The 19,086-nt window shown below is 35.5% G+C and overlaps 3 protein-coding genes across 3 annotated transcripts; all 3 read left to right on the top strand.

The window, feature by feature from the left end:
- Positions 1–7,909: 7,909 nt before the first annotated feature.
- LOC144363105 (tripartite motif-containing protein 2-like) lies at positions 7,910–9,419 on the top strand. The gene has a single exon (XM_078014050.2). The coding sequence runs from the start codon at positions 7,932–7,934 to the stop codon at positions 9,417–9,419; it is 1,488 nt and encodes a 495-aa protein (XP_077870176.2). The 5' UTR covers positions 7,910–7,931.
- A 1,025-nt stretch (positions 9,420–10,444) lies between these two features.
- Positions 10,445–12,902, top strand: LOC102800953 (uncharacterized). Its single transcript, XM_085502940.1, has 6 exons — positions 10,445–10,539; positions 10,856–10,945; positions 11,043–11,108; positions 11,272–11,339; positions 11,815–11,876; positions 12,409–12,902. The coding sequence occupies exons 1-6, from the start codon at positions 10,490–10,492 to the stop codon at positions 12,484–12,486; spliced, it is 414 nt and encodes a 137-aa protein (XP_085359066.1). The 5' UTR covers positions 10,445–10,489; the 3' UTR covers positions 12,487–12,902.
- A 1,380-nt stretch (positions 12,903–14,282) lies between these two features.
- Positions 14,283–17,938, top strand: LOC102800840 (tripartite motif-containing protein 2-like). The gene is made up of 3 exons (XM_085502941.1): positions 14,283–15,657; positions 16,209–16,282; positions 17,009–17,938. Exons 1-3 carry the CDS (start codon positions 14,298–14,300, stop codon positions 17,162–17,164), a joined length of 1,590 nt encoding a protein of 529 aa, XP_085359067.1. The 5' UTR covers positions 14,283–14,297; the 3' UTR covers positions 17,165–17,938.
- Positions 17,939–19,086: the final 1,148 nt, after the last annotated feature.

Consider the following 19,086-nt stretch of genomic DNA (forward strand, 5'->3'; position numbering starts at 1 on the left):
CTATGAGACAAGATATGTGACTAACATATCTGATGCCCATACACGGTCATGTGACATCATTAAATATGCATAAATGTAATAACTCAAGCACTGTTACAGACGGGAACATGCAACCTGTGCAATATCGAATCTATGGAACAAGAGATGTGACTAACCAATGTGATGACCACATATGGTCATGTGACCTCATCAAATATGCATAAATGTTACATCTCAAGCACTGTTACAGATAGGAAAATGCAATCAATGCAATATTGAAGTTATTGCACAACAGAGCTGACAAAAACATCTGATGACCATATATGGTCATGGGACATCATTAAATATGTAAGATTGTAATACCTTAAGCACTGTTACAGACAGGAACATGCAACATGTTTAGTATGAAGGCCATGCAATTTCCTTTAATATATTATTGTCAATGATGCTGATTTTGGAACGCTGCTAATAAGTCAGTGGGCTCGAAACCCGACATTGCTGCAACGCAGCTATATTTATTATTATGATTCCGCCTAAATTTTTGGTCACGCTTTATGTCAACTCTGTTGGACCGATCAGCTCTATACTTGCCACAATGGTAAAGCTGGATGAGATCTGGTGCATATCCTAAGTTCAGACACATAGGTCACATGACCAGGCCGCCATCTTGGGTTAAAGACGAAATTTTCAATGCCGAATTGCACACCTTTCTGAGGGTCTGAGTGCTCCAATTTTTTTATGGCAGTAGCAGTGGGATAAGGGCTACAAATTTCATCAAAAAAAACTTTAGCGGTCACGTGACTAATTTTTTTCTAGAATTTTTTTAATTTTGTTTTGCATCTCATTTGCATAATTTTCGACTAATCAACTAACCCTGAATAACTTTGAAAGATCATATGACATAGTATTTAATTCCAAAATATGAAGTACAGACGATAAGCCGTTTTTTAGAAGAAGATTTTAGAATGTTTTTTCATATTTTTTTGTTCTTTTATATGGTCACGTGACCTCATTTTGTAGACATAATTGCAATATCTCAAGCACTGTTACAGGTAGGAGTATGCGACCAATGCAATACTTAATACATAGAACAGGAGATGTGACTAACATATCAGATGACCATATATGGTCACGTGACCTCATTAAATATGCATAAATGCAATATCTCAAGGATTCTAACAGGTAGGGACATACTTCCAGTGCAATATTGAAGTGATGATACAAGACATTTTACTAACAAACACGATGACCATATATGGTCATGTGACCTCATTAAATATGCATAAATGTAATATATCAAGCACTTTTACAGATAGAAACATGCAACGTGTGCAATATCGAAGCTATGAGACAAGAGATGTGACTAACTAATGTGATGACCATATATGGTCATGTGACTTCTTTAGATATGCATAATTGAATTATCTCAAGCACTGTTACAGATAGAAACATGCAACCTGTGCAATATTGAAGCTATGAGACAAGAGATGTGACTAACTAATGTGATGACCATATATGGTCATGTAACTTCATCAAATATGCATAAATGTAATAACTCAAGCACTGTTACAGACATGAACATGCAACCTGTGCAAAATCGAAGCTATGGGACCAAAGATGTGAGTAACTAATGTGATGACCGTATATGGTCATGTGATCTCATTAAATATGCATAATTGTAATAAATCAAGCAGAATCACAGATAGGGACATGCAACCTGTGCAATATCGAAGCTATAAGACACGAGATGTGACTAACTAATGTGATGACCATATATGGTCATGTGACCTTATCAAATATGCATGAATATAATAACTCAAGTACTGTTACAAACGGGAGCATGCAACCAGTGCAATATTGAAGGAATAGCGCAAGAGAGGTGACCAACATATCCGATGACCATATATGGTCATGTGACATCATTAAATATGCATGATTGTAAAACCTTAAGCACTGTTACAGACAGGAACATGTAACCTGTTTAGTATGAAGGCCATGCAATTCCTTTAATATATTCTTGTCAATGATGCTGATTTTGGAACACTGCTAATAAGTCACGGGGCTCGAAACCCGACATTGCTGCAACGCAGCTATATTTATTAGGGTTTCGAGCCCATTTGGTCGAAACCCTATTGTAATTGTTAGGGTTTCGAGCCCATTTGGTCGAAACCCTTTTGTAATTGTTCCGTTTATTATTATTAGGGTTTCGAGCCCATTTGGTCGAAACCCTTTTGTAATTGTTCCGTTTATTATTATTATTATTAGGGTTTCGAGCCCATTTGGTCGAAACCCTTTTGTAATTGTTCCGTTTATTATTATTATTATTAGGGTTTCGAGCCCATTTGGTCGAAACCCTATTGTAATTGTTCCGTTTATTATTAGGGTTTCGAGCCCATTTGGTCGAAACCCTTTTGTAATTGTTCCGTTTATTATTATTATTATTATTATTATTATTATTATTCTTCCGCCTAAATTTTTGGTCACGCTTTATGTCAACGCCGTTGGACCGATCAATTCAATACTTGCCACAATGGTAAAGCTATATGAGATCTGGTGCATATCCTAAGTTCAGACACGTAGGTCACATGACCAGGCCGCCATCTTGGATTAAAGGCGAAATTTTCAATGCCGAATTGCGCACCTTTCTGAGGGTCTGAGTGCTCCAATTTTTTTATGATAGTAGCAGTGCGACAAGGGCTACAAATTTCATCAAAAAAAACTTTAGCGGTCACGTGACTTTTTTTTATAGAATTTTTTTAAATTTTGTTTTGCATCTCATTTGCATAATTTTCGACAAATCAACTAACCCTGAATAACTTTGAAAGATCATATGACATAGTATTTAATTCCAAAATATGGAAGTCCAGGCGAAAAGCCGTTTTTTATAAGAAGATTTTAGAATGTTTTTTCATATTTTTTGGTTCTTTTATATGGTCACGTGACCTCATTTTATAGACATAATTGCAATATCTCAAGCACTGTTACAGATAGGAACATGCAACCAGTGCAATATTGAAGTGATGGTACATGAAATTCTACTAACAAACAAGATGACCATATATGGTCATGTGATCTCATTAAATATGCATAAATGTAATATATCAAGCACTGTTACAGATAGGGACATGCAACCTGTGCAATATCGAAGCTATAAGACACGAGATGTGACTAACTAATGTGATGACCATATATGGTCATGTGACTTCATCAAATATGCTTAAATGTCATAACTCAAGCACAGTTACAGACGGGAACATGCAACCAGTGCAATATTGAAGGGATGGTACATGAAATTTTATTAACAAACAAGATGACCATATATGGTCATGTGACCTCATTGAATATGCATAAATGTAATATATCAAGCACTGCAAGAGTTAGGGACATGCAACCTGTGCAATATCGAAGGTATGGGTCAAGAGATGTGACTAACTAATGTGATGACCATATATGGTCATGTGATTTCATTAAATATGCATAATTGAATTATCTCAAGCACTGTTACAGACATGAACATGCAACCTGTGCAAAATCGAAGCTGTGGGACATGAGATGTGAGTAACTAATGTGATAACCGTATATGGTCATGTGACGTCATTAAATATGCATAATTGTAATATCTCAAGCAGAATCACAGATAGAGACATGCAACCTATGCAATATCGAAGCTATGAGACAAGAGATGTGGCTAACTAATGTGATGACCATATATGGTCACGTAATTTCATCAAATATGCATAAATGTAATAACTAAAGCACTGTTACAGATAGGAACATGCAACCAGTGCAATATTGAAGCTATTGCACAACAGAAGTGACTAACACATCCGATGACCATATATGGTCATGTGATCTCATCAAATAAGCATAAATGTAATAAATCAAGCACTATTACAGACGGGAACATGCAATCTGTGCAATATCGAATCTATGGAACAAGAGATGTGACTAACTAATGTGATGACCATATATGGTCATGTGACCTCATCAAATATGCATAAATGTTACATCTCAAGCACTGTTACAGATAGGAACATGCAACCAATGCAATATTGAAGTTATTGCACAACAGAGCTGACAAAAACATCAGATGACCATATATGGTCATGGGACATCATTAAATATGCGAGATTGTAATACCTTAAGCACTGTTACAGACAGGAACATGTAACATGTTTAGTATGAATGCCATGCAATTTCCTTTAATATATTATTGTCAATGATGCTGATTTTGGAACGCTGCTAATAAGTCAGTGGGCTCGAAACCCGACATTGCTGCAACGCAGCTATATTTATTATTATGATTCCGCCTAAATTTTTGGTCACGCTTTATGTCAACGCTGTTGGACCGATCAGCTCCATACTTGCCACAATGGTAAAGCTGGATGAGATCTGGTGCATATCCTAAGTTCAGACACATAGGTCACATGACCAGGCCGCCATCTTGGGTTAAAGACGAAATTTTCAATGCCGAATTGCACACCTTTCTGAGGGTCTGAGTGCTCCAATTTTTTTATGGCAGTAGCAGTGGGATAAGGGCTACAAATTTCATCAAAAAAAACTTTAGCGGTCACGTGACTAATTTTTTTCTAGAATTTTTTTAATTTTCTTTTGCATCTCATTTGCATAATTTTCGACTAATCAACTATCCCTGAATAACTTTGAAAGATCATATGACATAGTATTTAATTCCAAAATATGAAGTCCAGCCGATAAGCCGTTTTTTAGAAGAAGATTTTAGAATGTTTTTTCATATTTTTTTTGTTCTTTTATATGGTCACGTGACCTCATTTTGTAGACATAATTGCAATATCTCAAGCACTGTTACAGATAGGGACATGCAACTAGTGCAATATTGAAGTGATGGTACCAGAAATTTTACTTACAAACAAGATGACCATATATGGTCATGTGACCTCATTAAATATGCATTAATGTAATATATCAAGCACTGATACAGATACGAACATGCAACCTGTGCAATATCGAAGCTATGAGGCAAGATATGTGACTAACTAATGTGATGACCATATATGGTCATGTGACCTCATCAAATATGCGTAAATGTAATAAGTCAAGCACTGTTACAGACGGGAACATGCAACCTGTGCAATATTGAAGCTATGAGACAAGAGATGTGACTAACTAATGTGATGACCATATATGGTCATGTGAGCTCATCAAATATGGATAAATGTAATAACTCAAGCACTGTTACAGACAGGATCATGCAACTAGTGCAATATTGAAGGTCTTGCACAAGAGAGATGACTAACACATCTGATGACCACATATGGTCATGTGACCTCATCAATTATGCATAAATGTAATAACTCAAGCCCTGTTACAGATAGGAACATGTAACCAGTGCAATATTGAAATTATTGCACAACAGAGGTAACTAACATATCCGATGACCGTATATGGTCATGTGACCTCATCAAATATGCATAAATGTAATAACTCAAGCACTGTTACAGGCAGGAACATGCAACTAGTGCAATATTGAAGGTCTTGCACAAGAGAGATGACAAACACATCTGATGACCATACACGGTCATGTGACATCATTAAATATTCATAAATGTAATAACTCAAGCACTGTTACAGACGGGAACATGCAACCTGTGCAATATCGAATCTATGGAACAAGTGATGTGACTAACTAATGTAATGACCATATATGGTCATGTGGCATCATTAAATATGCAATATTGTAATACCTTAAGCACTGTTACAGACTGGAACATGTAACATGTTTAGTATGAAGGCCATGCAATTTCCTTTAATATATTATTGTCAATGATGCTGATTTTGGAACGCTGCTAATAAGGCAGTGGGCTCGAAACCCGACATTGCTGCAACGCAGCTATATTTATTATTATGATTCCGCCTAAATTTTTGGTCACGCTTTATGTCAACGCTGTTGGACCGATCAGCTCCATACTTGCCACATTGGTAAAGCTGGATGAGATCTGGTGCATATCCTAAGTTCAGACACATAGGTCACATGACCAGGCCGCCATCTTGGATTAAAGGCGAAATTTTCAATGCCGAATTGCGCACCTTTCTGAGGGTCTGAGTGCTCCAATTTTTTTGTGATAGTAGCAGTGGGACATGGGCTACAAATTTTATCAAAAAAAACTTTAGCGGTCACGTGACTTTTTTTTTAAGAATTTTTTTAAATTTTGTTTTGCATCTCATTTGCATAATTTTCGACTAATCAACTAACCCTGAATAAGTTTGAAAGACCATATGACATAGTATTTAATTCCAAAATATGAAGTCAAGGCGATAAGCCATTTTTTAGAAGAAGATTTTAGAATGTTTTTTTCGTATTTTTTGTTTTTTTTATATAGTCACGTGACCTCATTTTATAGACATAATTGCAATATCTCAAGCACTGTTACAGATAGGAACATGCAACCAGTGCAATATTCAAGTGATGGTACATGAAATTCTACTAACAAACAAGATGACCATATATGGTCATGTGATCTCATTAAATATGCATAAATATAATATATCAAGCACTGTTACAGATAGGGACATGCAACCTGTGCAATATCGAAGCTATAAGACACGAGATGTGACTAACTAATGTGATGACCATATATGGTCATGTGACTTCATCAAATATACATAAATGTAATAACTCAAGCACAGTTACAGACAGGAACATGCAACCAGTGCAATATTGAAGTGATGGTACATGAAATTTTACTAACAAACAAGATGACCATATATGGTCATGTGACCTTATTGAATATGCATAAATGTAATATATCAAGCACTGCAAGAGTTAGTTACATGCAACCTGTGCAATATCGGAGGTATGGGTCAAGAGATGTGACTAACTAATGTGATGACCATATATGGTCATGTGACTTCATTAAATATGCATAATTGAATTATCTCAAGCACTGTTACAGATAGAAACATGCAACCTGTGCAAAACCGAAGCTATGAGACAAGAGATGTGGCTAACTAATGTGATGACCATATATGGTCATGTAACTTCATCAAATATGCATAAATGTAATAACTCAAGCACTGTTACAGATAGGAACATGCAACCAGTGCAGTATTGAAGCTATTGCACAACAGAAGTGACTAACATATCCGATGACCATATATGGTCATGTGACCTCATCAAATAAGCATAAATGTAATAACTCAAGCACTATTACAGACGGGAACATGCAACCTGTGCAACATCGAATCTATGGAACAAGAGATGTGACTAACTAATGTGATGACCATATATGGTAATGTGACCTCATCAAATATGCATAAATGTTATATCTCAAGCACTGTTACAGATAGGAACATGCAACTAATGCAATATTGAAGTTATTGCAGAACAGAGCTGACAAAAACATCAGATGACCATATATGGTCATGGGACATCATTAAATATGCAAGATTGTAATACCTTAAGCACTGTTACAGACAGGAACATGTAACATGTTTAGTGTGAAGGCCATGCAATTTCCTTTAATATATTATTGTCAATGATGCTGATTTTGGAACGCTGCTAATAAGTCAGTGGGCTCGAAACCCGACATTGCTGCAACGCAGCTATATTTATTATTATTATTATTATCGACCCCTTACGCAGTATTAGTCTAAGAGTACAAAAGTAAAATAATTTACATACATCTTACAAAACTTCATACGTTGTCTATGAATATAAATGAATCTTCAAATAAAGACAAATAAAACATATGTTGCAGCAGAAAATAAAGTTACTTTATAAATTTCTAACTGTGAATTACATATACACATATGAGAAATACGTGCACGTAAAACGGGGTGTCAACAATTCTATGAATATCACAGTTTCAAGAGAATGAATGACGCAATTATTATTTGGAATTGGGTCATCATGGCTACCACGTATTTACGTCATGTGACTTATTTTCATGTACAGTATTGTGGTGAAACCAGCCATGGCGACAGCACTTAACAGTAGTGGATTACTCAAGATTGGGAAGGAGTTCTTGACGTGTAGCCTATGCCTTGATTATTACACCAATGCTAAGACGTTACCATGCCTACACTCTTACTGCGAGAAATGTCTGCTGACGCTGGTTGAGAAAAGAGGTGAATTGGTTTGCCCGCAGTGTCGCGCCATTGTGCCACTAACAGGGTCAGCTGAAGACACTGTGGCGGACGTGGGTGCAAACTGCTTTATCAACGGAGTTGTCGAGTTTTTCAAAACTTCAGGCTCCGATGAGTACCAAGCGGGCGTTCCCAACGCGCCGTGTGATGCGTGTGAAGACAACTCGTACGTCAACCGATGTCTCGACTGCTCGATGAATTTATGTCTTACATGCAGTAAAGGTCACTCTAAGGTTAGGTTAACTAAAGGTCATCGTTTGATTTCGACAAATGAATACAGAAAAGACACGTGTGACCAACACAAACCACCCAGCCAGAGCATTCATTGCTATGAAAAAGACCACAAAGAACGACCTGTGGAGGGATACTGTTCTTCTTGTAAGCTTGTTCCTGTATGCGATGATTGTGCAACTGAATCCCATTCTGGGCATAAGTTGGTGTGTCGAGAAGATTTTACCAAATCTTTCATTGATAAGTTAGAGCAACCGATGAGAATTCTTGAAGAGAAACAGGACGAGTCGAATCATTCAGTCCAGTCTTTAACTGAGGAACTGCTGACAGTTACAGAGTTATACGAAGCTGAAGTTGCTAAGATCAAAAAACAGGCGGAAGACATAGTCGCGAAGATACGGGAAAATGAAGGGAAACTTTTAGAGACGTTGAAAAAGGAACACGACAAAGTGACGAAACAACTGGAATGTGAACTTGATCGATATGAGATTTCAGAGAAGAATATCGCATCCACACGTAATTTTGTGGATATGCTCTCGAAATATGGTGATGCAGATGAGATCATCTTAGAATGTCAAAAACTGATGTTCAGAGTTAATGAATTGATTGACAGTGATACAAAGCACAATCGCAGAGACACGTTTGTGAAATTCCACACTAAAAACGAAGGTGCGAATTTCAACTATATGGGTATTATTAAAAGAGTTGTTAGTACCAAGATTCCAAGAGAGATTCCAAAGATGATACATGTTAATACAAAATATACTGTTACCATCAACACAGAAGACCGCGATAGAAATCGCGTAGTACCGTTTAACGGTGAAGAAGTGAGCGCCAGATTGGATAATCCAGATTACACATCAACTGCACTGATTGTGGTGTCTGGTGGTAATGGTAGTCATACTCTCACGATTCCAGGACAGAAGGACGGAAAGTACAAACTCAACATCTATATTGGCGACTCTCATATTGCAGGATCTCCCTTCAACATTCAAGTTGTTTCTGGTGAGTTTTTTTTAGTAAACACACAAACAGAGATAAATGCTCATACAATACGCAATACTAGTAGATACATTGTAAAATAGTGAGAACAGAGATAACTTGGACATGGACTGGCCCAGCCGTTGGAATTTGTTTTATATATATCTAGACCAGTTGCTGTATGATAGTAAGACTCTGAAAAGTCTACGAATGTGGTGACAACCAAACGGTAATGATACATAGAGCTAAATCATATGCGTGGCGCTGAGGCTTAGAATTCCTTTCGCACGCCTACGTTCCCTCTACCGGGTACCATGACTTCACTGCATATCGTGAATAATTAAAAGCAATGAATTGGCCTTGAAATAGACCGTTCGCGTCGGAATAAGATTTAACAAAATAAAATTGGCTGGACCAGACTTAACTCTTGATACTGTAGGTACACATTGGTATAGAATACTTATGGACGGCATATGCTTGTGTTTTTATTCGATGAGACTCAATTAGGGTTATATTGACAAGAGTTCTAACCACGCATGCGCATTAGAAACTTCCAAAACTGGCAGACTAGTTCTTATCCCCGTTTATTTTTTGATTAAATGTAGTTTCCGAAACACCTCCGTAATCCGTAGAATAATAAAATGCGACTATTATTTACATATGACCTTGTGAAGCAAGAAGCAATCTATACACAGAATATAAAAACAGACATTTCAAATACTTTATTGATCAACCTGGAAGAAATAGTTATCTGTTTGATTTGCAAAATAGTTTACTATCAACACAACAGACCCATTTGCTCTAAAAGGGCAGTGCACAATGACGTCATTTGAGAAAGTTTCAATGATATTCCATCAGTCTATAGAAACTTTCAGTCGCAGTTTAAATCGTGTAATTAATCAATATTGCATTAAAGCATAAACAAATTGTTTTGTGTCGATCGTATACGAATATGGTCTTTTTCCAATTTGATCTCTGGAACAGTTTGTTTAGTTTGAAATGTTGAAACAACACTAATATCATGTTATATGATCAGTATTGTTATGTTTTTATTTATTTCGAAGCTTTACTCGCATTTTTTTTAAAATTAATGTTCTCTTGATTTTGAATGTTGTGAATAGATGGAAGTCGGTCCGAAGCTCAATTGCAACTGACAATCCCTAACTTCAGCAACATGACCAGTGGAGTATATAGCACCCCTATCATTGCTAAGAATATCTCATGGTGAGTATATATATATTTATTAAAGTTGTATTGTGGGAAACATTTTGTTTGAAGCCTTTACCTTTTTTTTAGTAAAATGTGTAAATGCAACAGCTAAGGGATTCGCAAGATTTCCGCCTTACCAATAACTGAGCATTTCATTCAGGGATCCAAATATGTCACGATTTGTTGCCATACCAACTGATTTTATCCTTTTCATGGTATCAATAATAATCAATAATGAGACATGTTCTCCATATAATAGAAAGTGGGAATCTATCTTTAATGCCGAGTTCATGCAATTACTGTTTACACTTTTTTTGAAATTATTGTATAGGAAGATATCAGCTATAAAGAAAGATATAGAGGAGAGTGACGCGAAAGGTTTGGCCATATATTTGAATGCTGACGATTGTAGTGAGTCCACGTGAGTATTTATTCTTTTTCCAATGATTGACAGAAGAACACATAATATTCTAACTCATTTCATTGGTCGTATAATAATTTTATTTTCATATTTACAGACCAAGTTACAGACCACATTCTTTCAACTGGAATAGTTCTCTTCGTATAAATAAGACTGAATTCGTGTGAGTAGATATTATATATTTGTAATGGTAAAACTATGACAGACATATGCATATTCCGCCCTTCTCATATTGCATTTATTTGTAGCTGAATAATGACGCTATATCAATTTGGACAAAAAAAGTAACTACTTAGTAAATAGTAACAAATTCAAATATATTTCAGGCCTAGTAAAGTGACAGCACAGTTGCAGCTCCTCAACTGGAAGCAGCACAGATTTCCTCGTGCTAAGAGTAAGTGACCAGCAAACTTAATCCCGCTGCTCATTATGTCATTATTAGATGTTACATTCAACAATATCACATTACATGACAATACATTCAGTATTGTAGTGTATTTGCAAATTTACCATACTTATTGATTGAGTGAAATGTTGTGTATTGCTAATGAAATGTGTTCGTATAGTGTATATAGTCTGATCAAAATTAAATACCAGAAGTGGAATATAATGAATATAGTAGTCAAAAGTCAAAAATAACATTGTTAAACCTAACAACGTCTGAGCAATTATTGTGCCCGCAAATCTAAAATAATACAGGTCAGTTAAAACAGTTGAGGATGAATGTTACAGTCTTCTAACATGTATGCATACATCACACTGTACATTTCACAAGGGTCGGGTTGATTGGGACATTCAATGTTGATGGATAAAATAAATAACCTTGCTTGGTTTAGCATAATATTGTTTCTTTTGTTTTCTATATGCAGAACTAACACATTTGTTTGAAACACCTAGTGGGAGGGGTTATTCAAACTTTATCGATTTGGAGGTAAGTCAATTCATACTGTATGAACGAGTTGGAATATACGAACGTCACTGCTTAAACACTCAACTACACATAAAGATATCAAGCTATAGAATAAATGTTTAAAATTGTACATTATTATTTCCCGTACTTTACAAGCAGATTTGCTGCTTGGTGCTGCTACAATGTGTTTTGGTAGTTGTACATACTCTTTGTGTAATGTGTGAAATAAATAAAAATAACAATGTTGTATTACGTTTTTTCCTTTAATGCATGCATCGCAAGACAACTGTGCTGTGCGGACTCTTCCATTTTTATTTTGTGTTTACTATATTATATTTAATGTCATAGTGAGTGGCAGTTAATAAGTTGGGTAAAAGTCAATACTTTTTTCAGTGATTTTGAATAACTTCAAAATGAAATGCTAAAAATGTTGCAATTGATAATGACTTGTTTACTTTGCGTTTGAAATATATGCCGCTTGATATTCTTTTGTATCAAGTCACATCTTTCTTGCACATAAGGTAAAGAAATCATTTTTGATTTATTTTTTCAGACAGTCCTTGACCCCAATAATGGTTACTGTAAAAATGATACTATAGTAATTGAAGCAAACATCGTCGTGGAACAATGAATTCATTGATGTCTTTAGGACATATAGAGACTGGGGGATTACTACAATCGTTTGATATGACACATACACCCACTGGCAGTAATCATACTAGTAATGTAAACCAAAATAGACTATATGCATCGAATCAATGTGTACTTAATTTAATTAAAAAACATAATTATACTTTTATGATTGCATTGACTAATTTTGAAATAATTGTTTTTTCCGTCCGTATTATTATGAAAATCATATACATACATTAGCTTCAGGTGTGATTTTACTATATATCATGTGTGTCTCATTTCTTATTCTAATGTTATGTTAACTTGTAATATGGATAACAATTAAGATTGTCTATTTGAATGTATATAGACCTCAATGTTTAAGCTATGTGTATGAATGATTAAATAAATTTGATATATTCTATCAATGTACAATGATATTTAACGTTTTAATATCGTGAGTACGAGTCCTCATAATAAAACAAATACAAATAAAATCAATCAATATGTCCCCACACTACTCAAATCACAGTTGTACAAATACGAATAATGTTCACTATTTGAATAATTACATTATTAGCAATGTTTGTTATAATCAAATTTCCCGGGTGATGTTTAATAAGCTGTCAGTGCCAAAAAAAATCGGTCTTTATCATGTTTTGAACCAGATGAAAATTATTGAAAGTGCAATGGGATCAAAAAACAAATAACAATATTATGTCCAAATCTTGCATGCCCACCCGAACAAACATTCATTATATATTTAATGGTAAACAAATTCAATGTTTCCTGTTTGGATCAACTACGGTAAAGGTGAAACACAAGCTGTCTGAAGAAACCACATACAGGGATTTTTCGAGGATACAAAAATACAATTACTAGTATGTCGAAATACGAATGCGATGTGCCTGATATAAGTGATAGATATACCCCCTTAAGTATTTGCGTCAGTAATAATAACACTGTGGTTTTGTGTTTATTAAATCTTCTGGTATACATACGCAACATTCTCGACCGCGGCCTGGCGTAACACTTTTCAACTTCCCTGTGGAATTCTGAGGAAAGCGCACCGAAACCCGTGAGTGAAACACCAGTGACTAATTTACATTACTCTGCACGAACTTTGTACATTTAAAATTTAACAAACGAACACGGGCATTTGTGTTCTGAAATTAACACGTTATTTCGTTGTTCGTTGAACGATACCCGGATGTTTTGTGGTCGAGAAAAAATGTGCCAATCTGATCAATGTAATTAAAATTCTTTGCCAGGGTTACACATGAGTGCTATACTACATTAATATTTGATTTATGACGATCGATTTATGTCTAGCAGTTTTTCATTCGGGCATCGACAGATTCTGCCGCTTCGTCACTAGAGAGCGTATTTCAAATTGTTTGGTCTGCAGAATATAACACTATAATTAACACATGGTTTACATTGTTTGTTGAATTCATCGATGTCTACTCTGTGAGACGTCTTCTACCTTTATATATATTACTTGATTATATGTGGTATATATGATTTCTTCAGTTAAAATACCAAGTTTTATAGGTTTATATCAATAAACCTGATATACCTTCGAAAGAGGATTAAGTCACGTATGTCAAATGCAATTTTTATATAAAATTTCATATGACAAGCTTCAGTTGGTTGCACGTTTTACATGTAATGTTGAGCATTATCTTCGAAAAGTGGCGATTTAGTCAGAAACAAATTGTGATCAGTTCCACGAAATGATGAGATCAGTTTTTGCAACAGAATTTCTAAGAAACCCTAACGTCACCATATGATGGCGCTGTTTGTGCACCCTGCCGTTCTGAAGCAACCATGGCGGCCATTTCTGACAGCGCTGTTCTCAATAGAGATATTCTGACGTGCTGCCTGTGTCTGGACTTCTACACAAACGCTAAGACGTTACCATGTCTACACTCTTACTGCGAGGAATGTTTGGAAAAGCTGGTGGAAAAACGAGGTGAGTTGGTTTGCCCACAATGTCGATGCCCTGTTTCATGTAATGGGTCGCCTGAAGAAAGCGTTAGCAAACTAAGCTCAAACAGTTTAATCGACGGGTTGGTCCAGTTTGTGAAGACGTGTGATGGTTGCGTGGAAGGGGATTCATGCGAGGGTTGTACAACTAATCCCACAATGAATCGGTGTCTTGATTGTGCTTTGAATCTGTGTACAGCGTGCACTGGATGTCACTCGTCAATCAAAGCGACAAAAGGTCACCGAGTCGTCTCAATGAGCCAATTTAAACAAACAGGTCCCGAACAGATGAGAGAAAACCGACCCAGAACGTGCTGCAGCGTGAATGGTCACGAGTGTAACCTACTTAAATACCACTGTACTTCGTGTGATGTTCCGATATGTCTGGAGTGCACAATAATTGGTCATCGAGTTCCTGAGCACAATCACTGTTACCTGGAGGACGTCGCGCCTGGAATTGTGGGAAAATTAAAAGAACCATTGAAGAAGCTCCAAGAAAAAGAGGAAGAATGTAAGAAGTCTGCCGAGTCGATCACGTGTGAGCTGGTTGCTATGGAGAAACTTTACCAAGCTGAAGTCGACCGTGTGACGAGACACGTTTCAGAAATTATTGCAAAGGTGAAGAAAAACGGTGATGAACTATTGGAAGATTTAAAGAAGGCAAAGGACCAGGTTTCAAAGCATTTAGAATGCGAACTTGATCGATACGAGATAACGGAGAAAAATATTGTCAGTACACGTAGTTTCATCGATGTGCTGACCAAGTATGGCGACTACGGTGAAATAGTTTCGGAATACAAGAAAGCCATGTCTAACGTTGATAAGCTGATTGGCAGTGACACAGAGCACTGTCGGAAAGACAGTTTTGTGAAGTTTCTTCCCAGTAGTGAAATCTTGGACACTGCCATTGGTAGAATCGTTACTTACGAGTCACTGAGGTCAAAAATACCAAAATACTTGATAAATGATGAAACGTTTACCGTGAATATTCAAACCCAAAATGTTCTCTCGTATCCGTCTATGATTACAGCTGAGTTGCTTACTCCAAATAATACTACACAGACTTTGCCGGTCGATAGTAATGGTACAGTGAATCATACCGTACAGTTTCCAGGGCAACAAATAGGAAAGTACAATCTTGTCATCCGTAATCACGATTTTCAAATAGAAGGTTCCCCTTTTGTCATCGAAGTACTATCAGGTACGTGACATTGTTCATTCATAAATAACGATAACAGATAAAATGTTCAATTCACCGTCAGACCGAGTAAGTCATACAACTACGAGCCATTATGATCCACTTTATTTATTGAAGAAAACTTCCGTGTATATATGTTGATAAAGGAAATTGCTACCAATCACCACTAACCGATTATGATAATTACATTATCTTTCAGTGTGAAAACAATATGTATATGTATCCATAGACAAACAAATTCTGGGGGAAAAATATTTGATAGCAAATAAATTTTATCATAATTTTTATCTCCTGGAACAATCTCTTGAGTAAATCAGTACAACCCAGTTGTAAAGCGCTACTGTACACTCGTGACGCTCAATTGACCATTGAAACAGAAGCGTATCAGTTGCTATGTCACTATTATACAAAACCAATATGCCACACGTTCACAAGGTGTGTAGATGTGAAGACAGTAACAGTGCATGCAATATTTACCTTCCTAGCAACCCAACCCGCATTCAATATTTACTTTGTATACATTGTATGAGTAATGTATATTATTTATATATAAGGTAAAGATATGGCTAAGAGAATGACAGTTGGTACAGTTGTTGTTAGAGGAAGGGATTGGGATGCTGGAAACCAGGTAGGCAAATGGGCTGTAACATGTGGATGTGTAGGAAAAGGGTTTGGGACGTGGAGTAGAGAAGACTAAGACGAGGTGTGCCTAGTTTGAACATAAACCTGCATCTGCTTTAATCATGAAAAAATAATCAACTAAATACAGGTTAATAGTTTGCAGAAATCGCAGGTTAGCAGCATGTTACATAACACTAAAATCATAAAAACAACAAAGATACCACACGTTTTCCGACAGTATCAATTGCCGCTTTGGCAAGTATAAATTGCAACAACAAACTCAATGCACTATAATTGTTTTCTTCTTTAAAATATATTGTGACGAAATGTAAATGTAGTGCCGTGATCCTGGGAAAAATATTCATAAAAAAAAATGTTTATACATACTAATATAAGTCTGAAAAATCACTTTGGGATTAATGTCTGAGTTATACAGATTGTAATAACAGTTCAAAATATACCCCGTCAGTCACGGAACGTGTTTAAACTAATTGATCAGAAATAATGAAATATTGTTAAAAAAGAAACAGTTTGCTAACAATTTCAAATCAGCGGGTGATTTTAAAATCAATATATTCACATAAATGTCATGGATTTGACAAGTCTTCATATAAATTATGCGAAACATGCATGGTTGCATGGTATGACCAAATACATCCTATAGAATTATGTATTAATTTATTCTGATGTATACTACTAACTATATCATTGTATTTCTCATATTTGATCTCAGGACGACGGTAATCCTCCTGGCAAGGGAACAGTTACTAAAGCACAAGATAACCCACATGATTTAATTGAAGTAAAATGGGACAGCATCAATATTGTATGCTCGTATTGCATGGGTTATGACGGGGTATTTAGACTGAAGCTTGCTGAGTGCTATTAATATGGATATAGTAGAACGATTCACTAACTCGTATATTTTACATTATCGACTGTTTTTTTAAATGTTACTTGTTAACAATTCATGTAGATGGACAGTTACTTGAACATGGAAAATGCAATGAAGATAAAAATAATATTTTTTTAGCAATTTTATGCGCTTACAAGGCGGCGGGCGCGAGAAATTACGCTGAAGTAAAATTTTATTTTTATTTCATTTTCGGTTCCTGTTCATTCGGCGGGTTCGCGAAACAAGGGATAATAAAAGTCTGGCCTAATATGAAACACGATTATTTAAACTTGCTAGAAAAAATAATCCGTTATCCACATTTCCTCTTTAATGTGTATCTTCCGTGATCTTCTTACTCTGCAGTTTAACATTGTTGTTACACATTGGGTTTTACAAAATAAAAAAGTATGTTTTTGTAGGTGATCGTCTGTATATGTGAGCTATGTACTTGATTGTATTTGAACAACACGAACCAATATTCAGTTTTACTAGTGACTAAGTCGTGTATATAGAGGTATGTACGCATACAACATGTGGGAAGAATTATTTGAAATCGGTTTATTATCAGATATTAATATTTGACAGATAATGCAATTGTAATCTATTGTATGTTGTCGAAATAAGTGAAAAGTGAATATTTCTGAAAATTACATGTACTACACGTACCTTTTTTTAAACGTTCCACCCATATATTCCCGGTATCGTTACTATGTTACTGATTACCAGTTCATTATTTTACATATATCGAAATAAAATACATTGTGATATGTTTTTTTTTGAAGTAGTAATCCTGATTTACGAATGTCCTCAACATTTATGGAAGCATCAATTAAATGTCCCAGTAAAAAATAAGTAAAAAAAGTAGGTTTACTGACTGACTGACTGACTGACTGGCATTTATTTAATTTGTCATTATGATGTGTTTACCTTATACTCAATTGGCTGGTACTGTACATAATACATTAACTTCAAAGTCGACAAAGTCGAAGTTCCGACGCACTTTCTTTTGAAACTATATTTTATTTGTTTCATTTCTCAGTTAATCAGACAAACTGTATATTTGTATAGCTGGATATTTGTAAATTTTCATCTAATGTCAACCTTTCTGCTGTAATTCTACGAACATGACATACACGATGAAATTTCATATTTATGCTAAAGAAGCTATATGTGAAAAACGGAACGTTTGAACTTACAGTTGCAATAGTTTCAATATTATTGTTTGTAACTATAAGTTGACGAATACTTTGGACTATGATTTATTATTACATATAAACGCTGTTAGTATTGGTTTGATTAAACCACTAACACGCATGCGCACTGGTTGTTTTAGTGAGTGCAATAACAAACATTACACATGTGCATTAGTGGTTTTGATTTTACATTTAACGAACATTGTGGTGTAACGTAACATGTTTAGTTTATGATAAAATCATAGTCACATGTAGTCTACAGTTTTTGTTCATATTGCATCTTTAATAATCATAATTCCCTTACCACGCCACAAGCTTCTGGAATGCGTTTGAATTTTTTGTTTTTGTTAATTAAACATGGTCACCTAATTCATCAGTATAAAATCTTTCCTTAGTGTGAACGACAGACGTCCTATATGAAAATATCACATGTCAATATCTGATAAAATATTTTTACTGCTTCTACTTGACTGATCACTGGTGGTGCACATTCAAAGGTAACTGGTCCCAGTGGGAATAAGCATTGTTATTTGTGTTCAATGAAGCAAATCATTGTAATAATGTAATTGGTAATGTATCTCCCAAATCCCATGGAAATACTAGAATGGGTTTCAATGTCAACTCATGTAGAGAATTGTTTCACTGTCTCATACACATTTGCAAACATACATGTACTAATAAAATCTTAACAGAAAACAAGATGTCAGAACGACAATCGGATGT

Source organism: Saccoglossus kowalevskii, chromosome 8 (assembly GCF_978046115.1).
Source record: "Saccoglossus kowalevskii chromosome 8, keSacKowa6.1, whole genome shotgun sequence".
Lineage (NCBI taxonomy): Eukaryota > Metazoa > Hemichordata > Enteropneusta > Harrimaniidae > Saccoglossus > Saccoglossus kowalevskii.

Bases quoted from the DNA above. Each gene is read 5' to 3' on its own strand.
- LOC144363105 (XM_078014050.2), top strand. From the start codon at position 7,932: ATGGCGACAGCACTTAACAGTAGTGGATTACTCAAGATTGGGAAGGAG.
- LOC102800840 (XM_085502941.1), top strand. From the start codon at position 14,298: ATGGCGGCCATTTCTGACAGCGCTGTTCTCAATAGAGATATTCTGACG. The intron at 15,658-16,208 runs GTACGTGACATT...TTTATATATAAG, and splicing joins TGTCATCGAAGTACTATCAG to GTAAAGATATGGCTAAGAGA. The intron at 16,283-17,008 runs GTAGGCAAATGG...ATTTGATCTCAG, and splicing joins ATTGGGATGCTGGAAACCAG to GACGACGGTAATCCTCCTGG.
- LOC102800953 (XM_085502940.1), top strand. From the start codon at position 10,490: ATGACCAGTGGAGTATATAGCACCCCTATCATTGCTAAGAATATCTCA. The intron at 11,109-11,271 runs GTGAGTAGATAT...AATATATTTCAG, and splicing joins ATAAATAAGACTGAATTCGT to GCCTAGTAAAGTGACAGCAC. The intron at 11,340-11,814 runs GTAAGTGACCAG...TTCTATATGCAG, and splicing joins CAGATTTCCTCGTGCTAAGA to AACTAACACATTTGTTTGAA.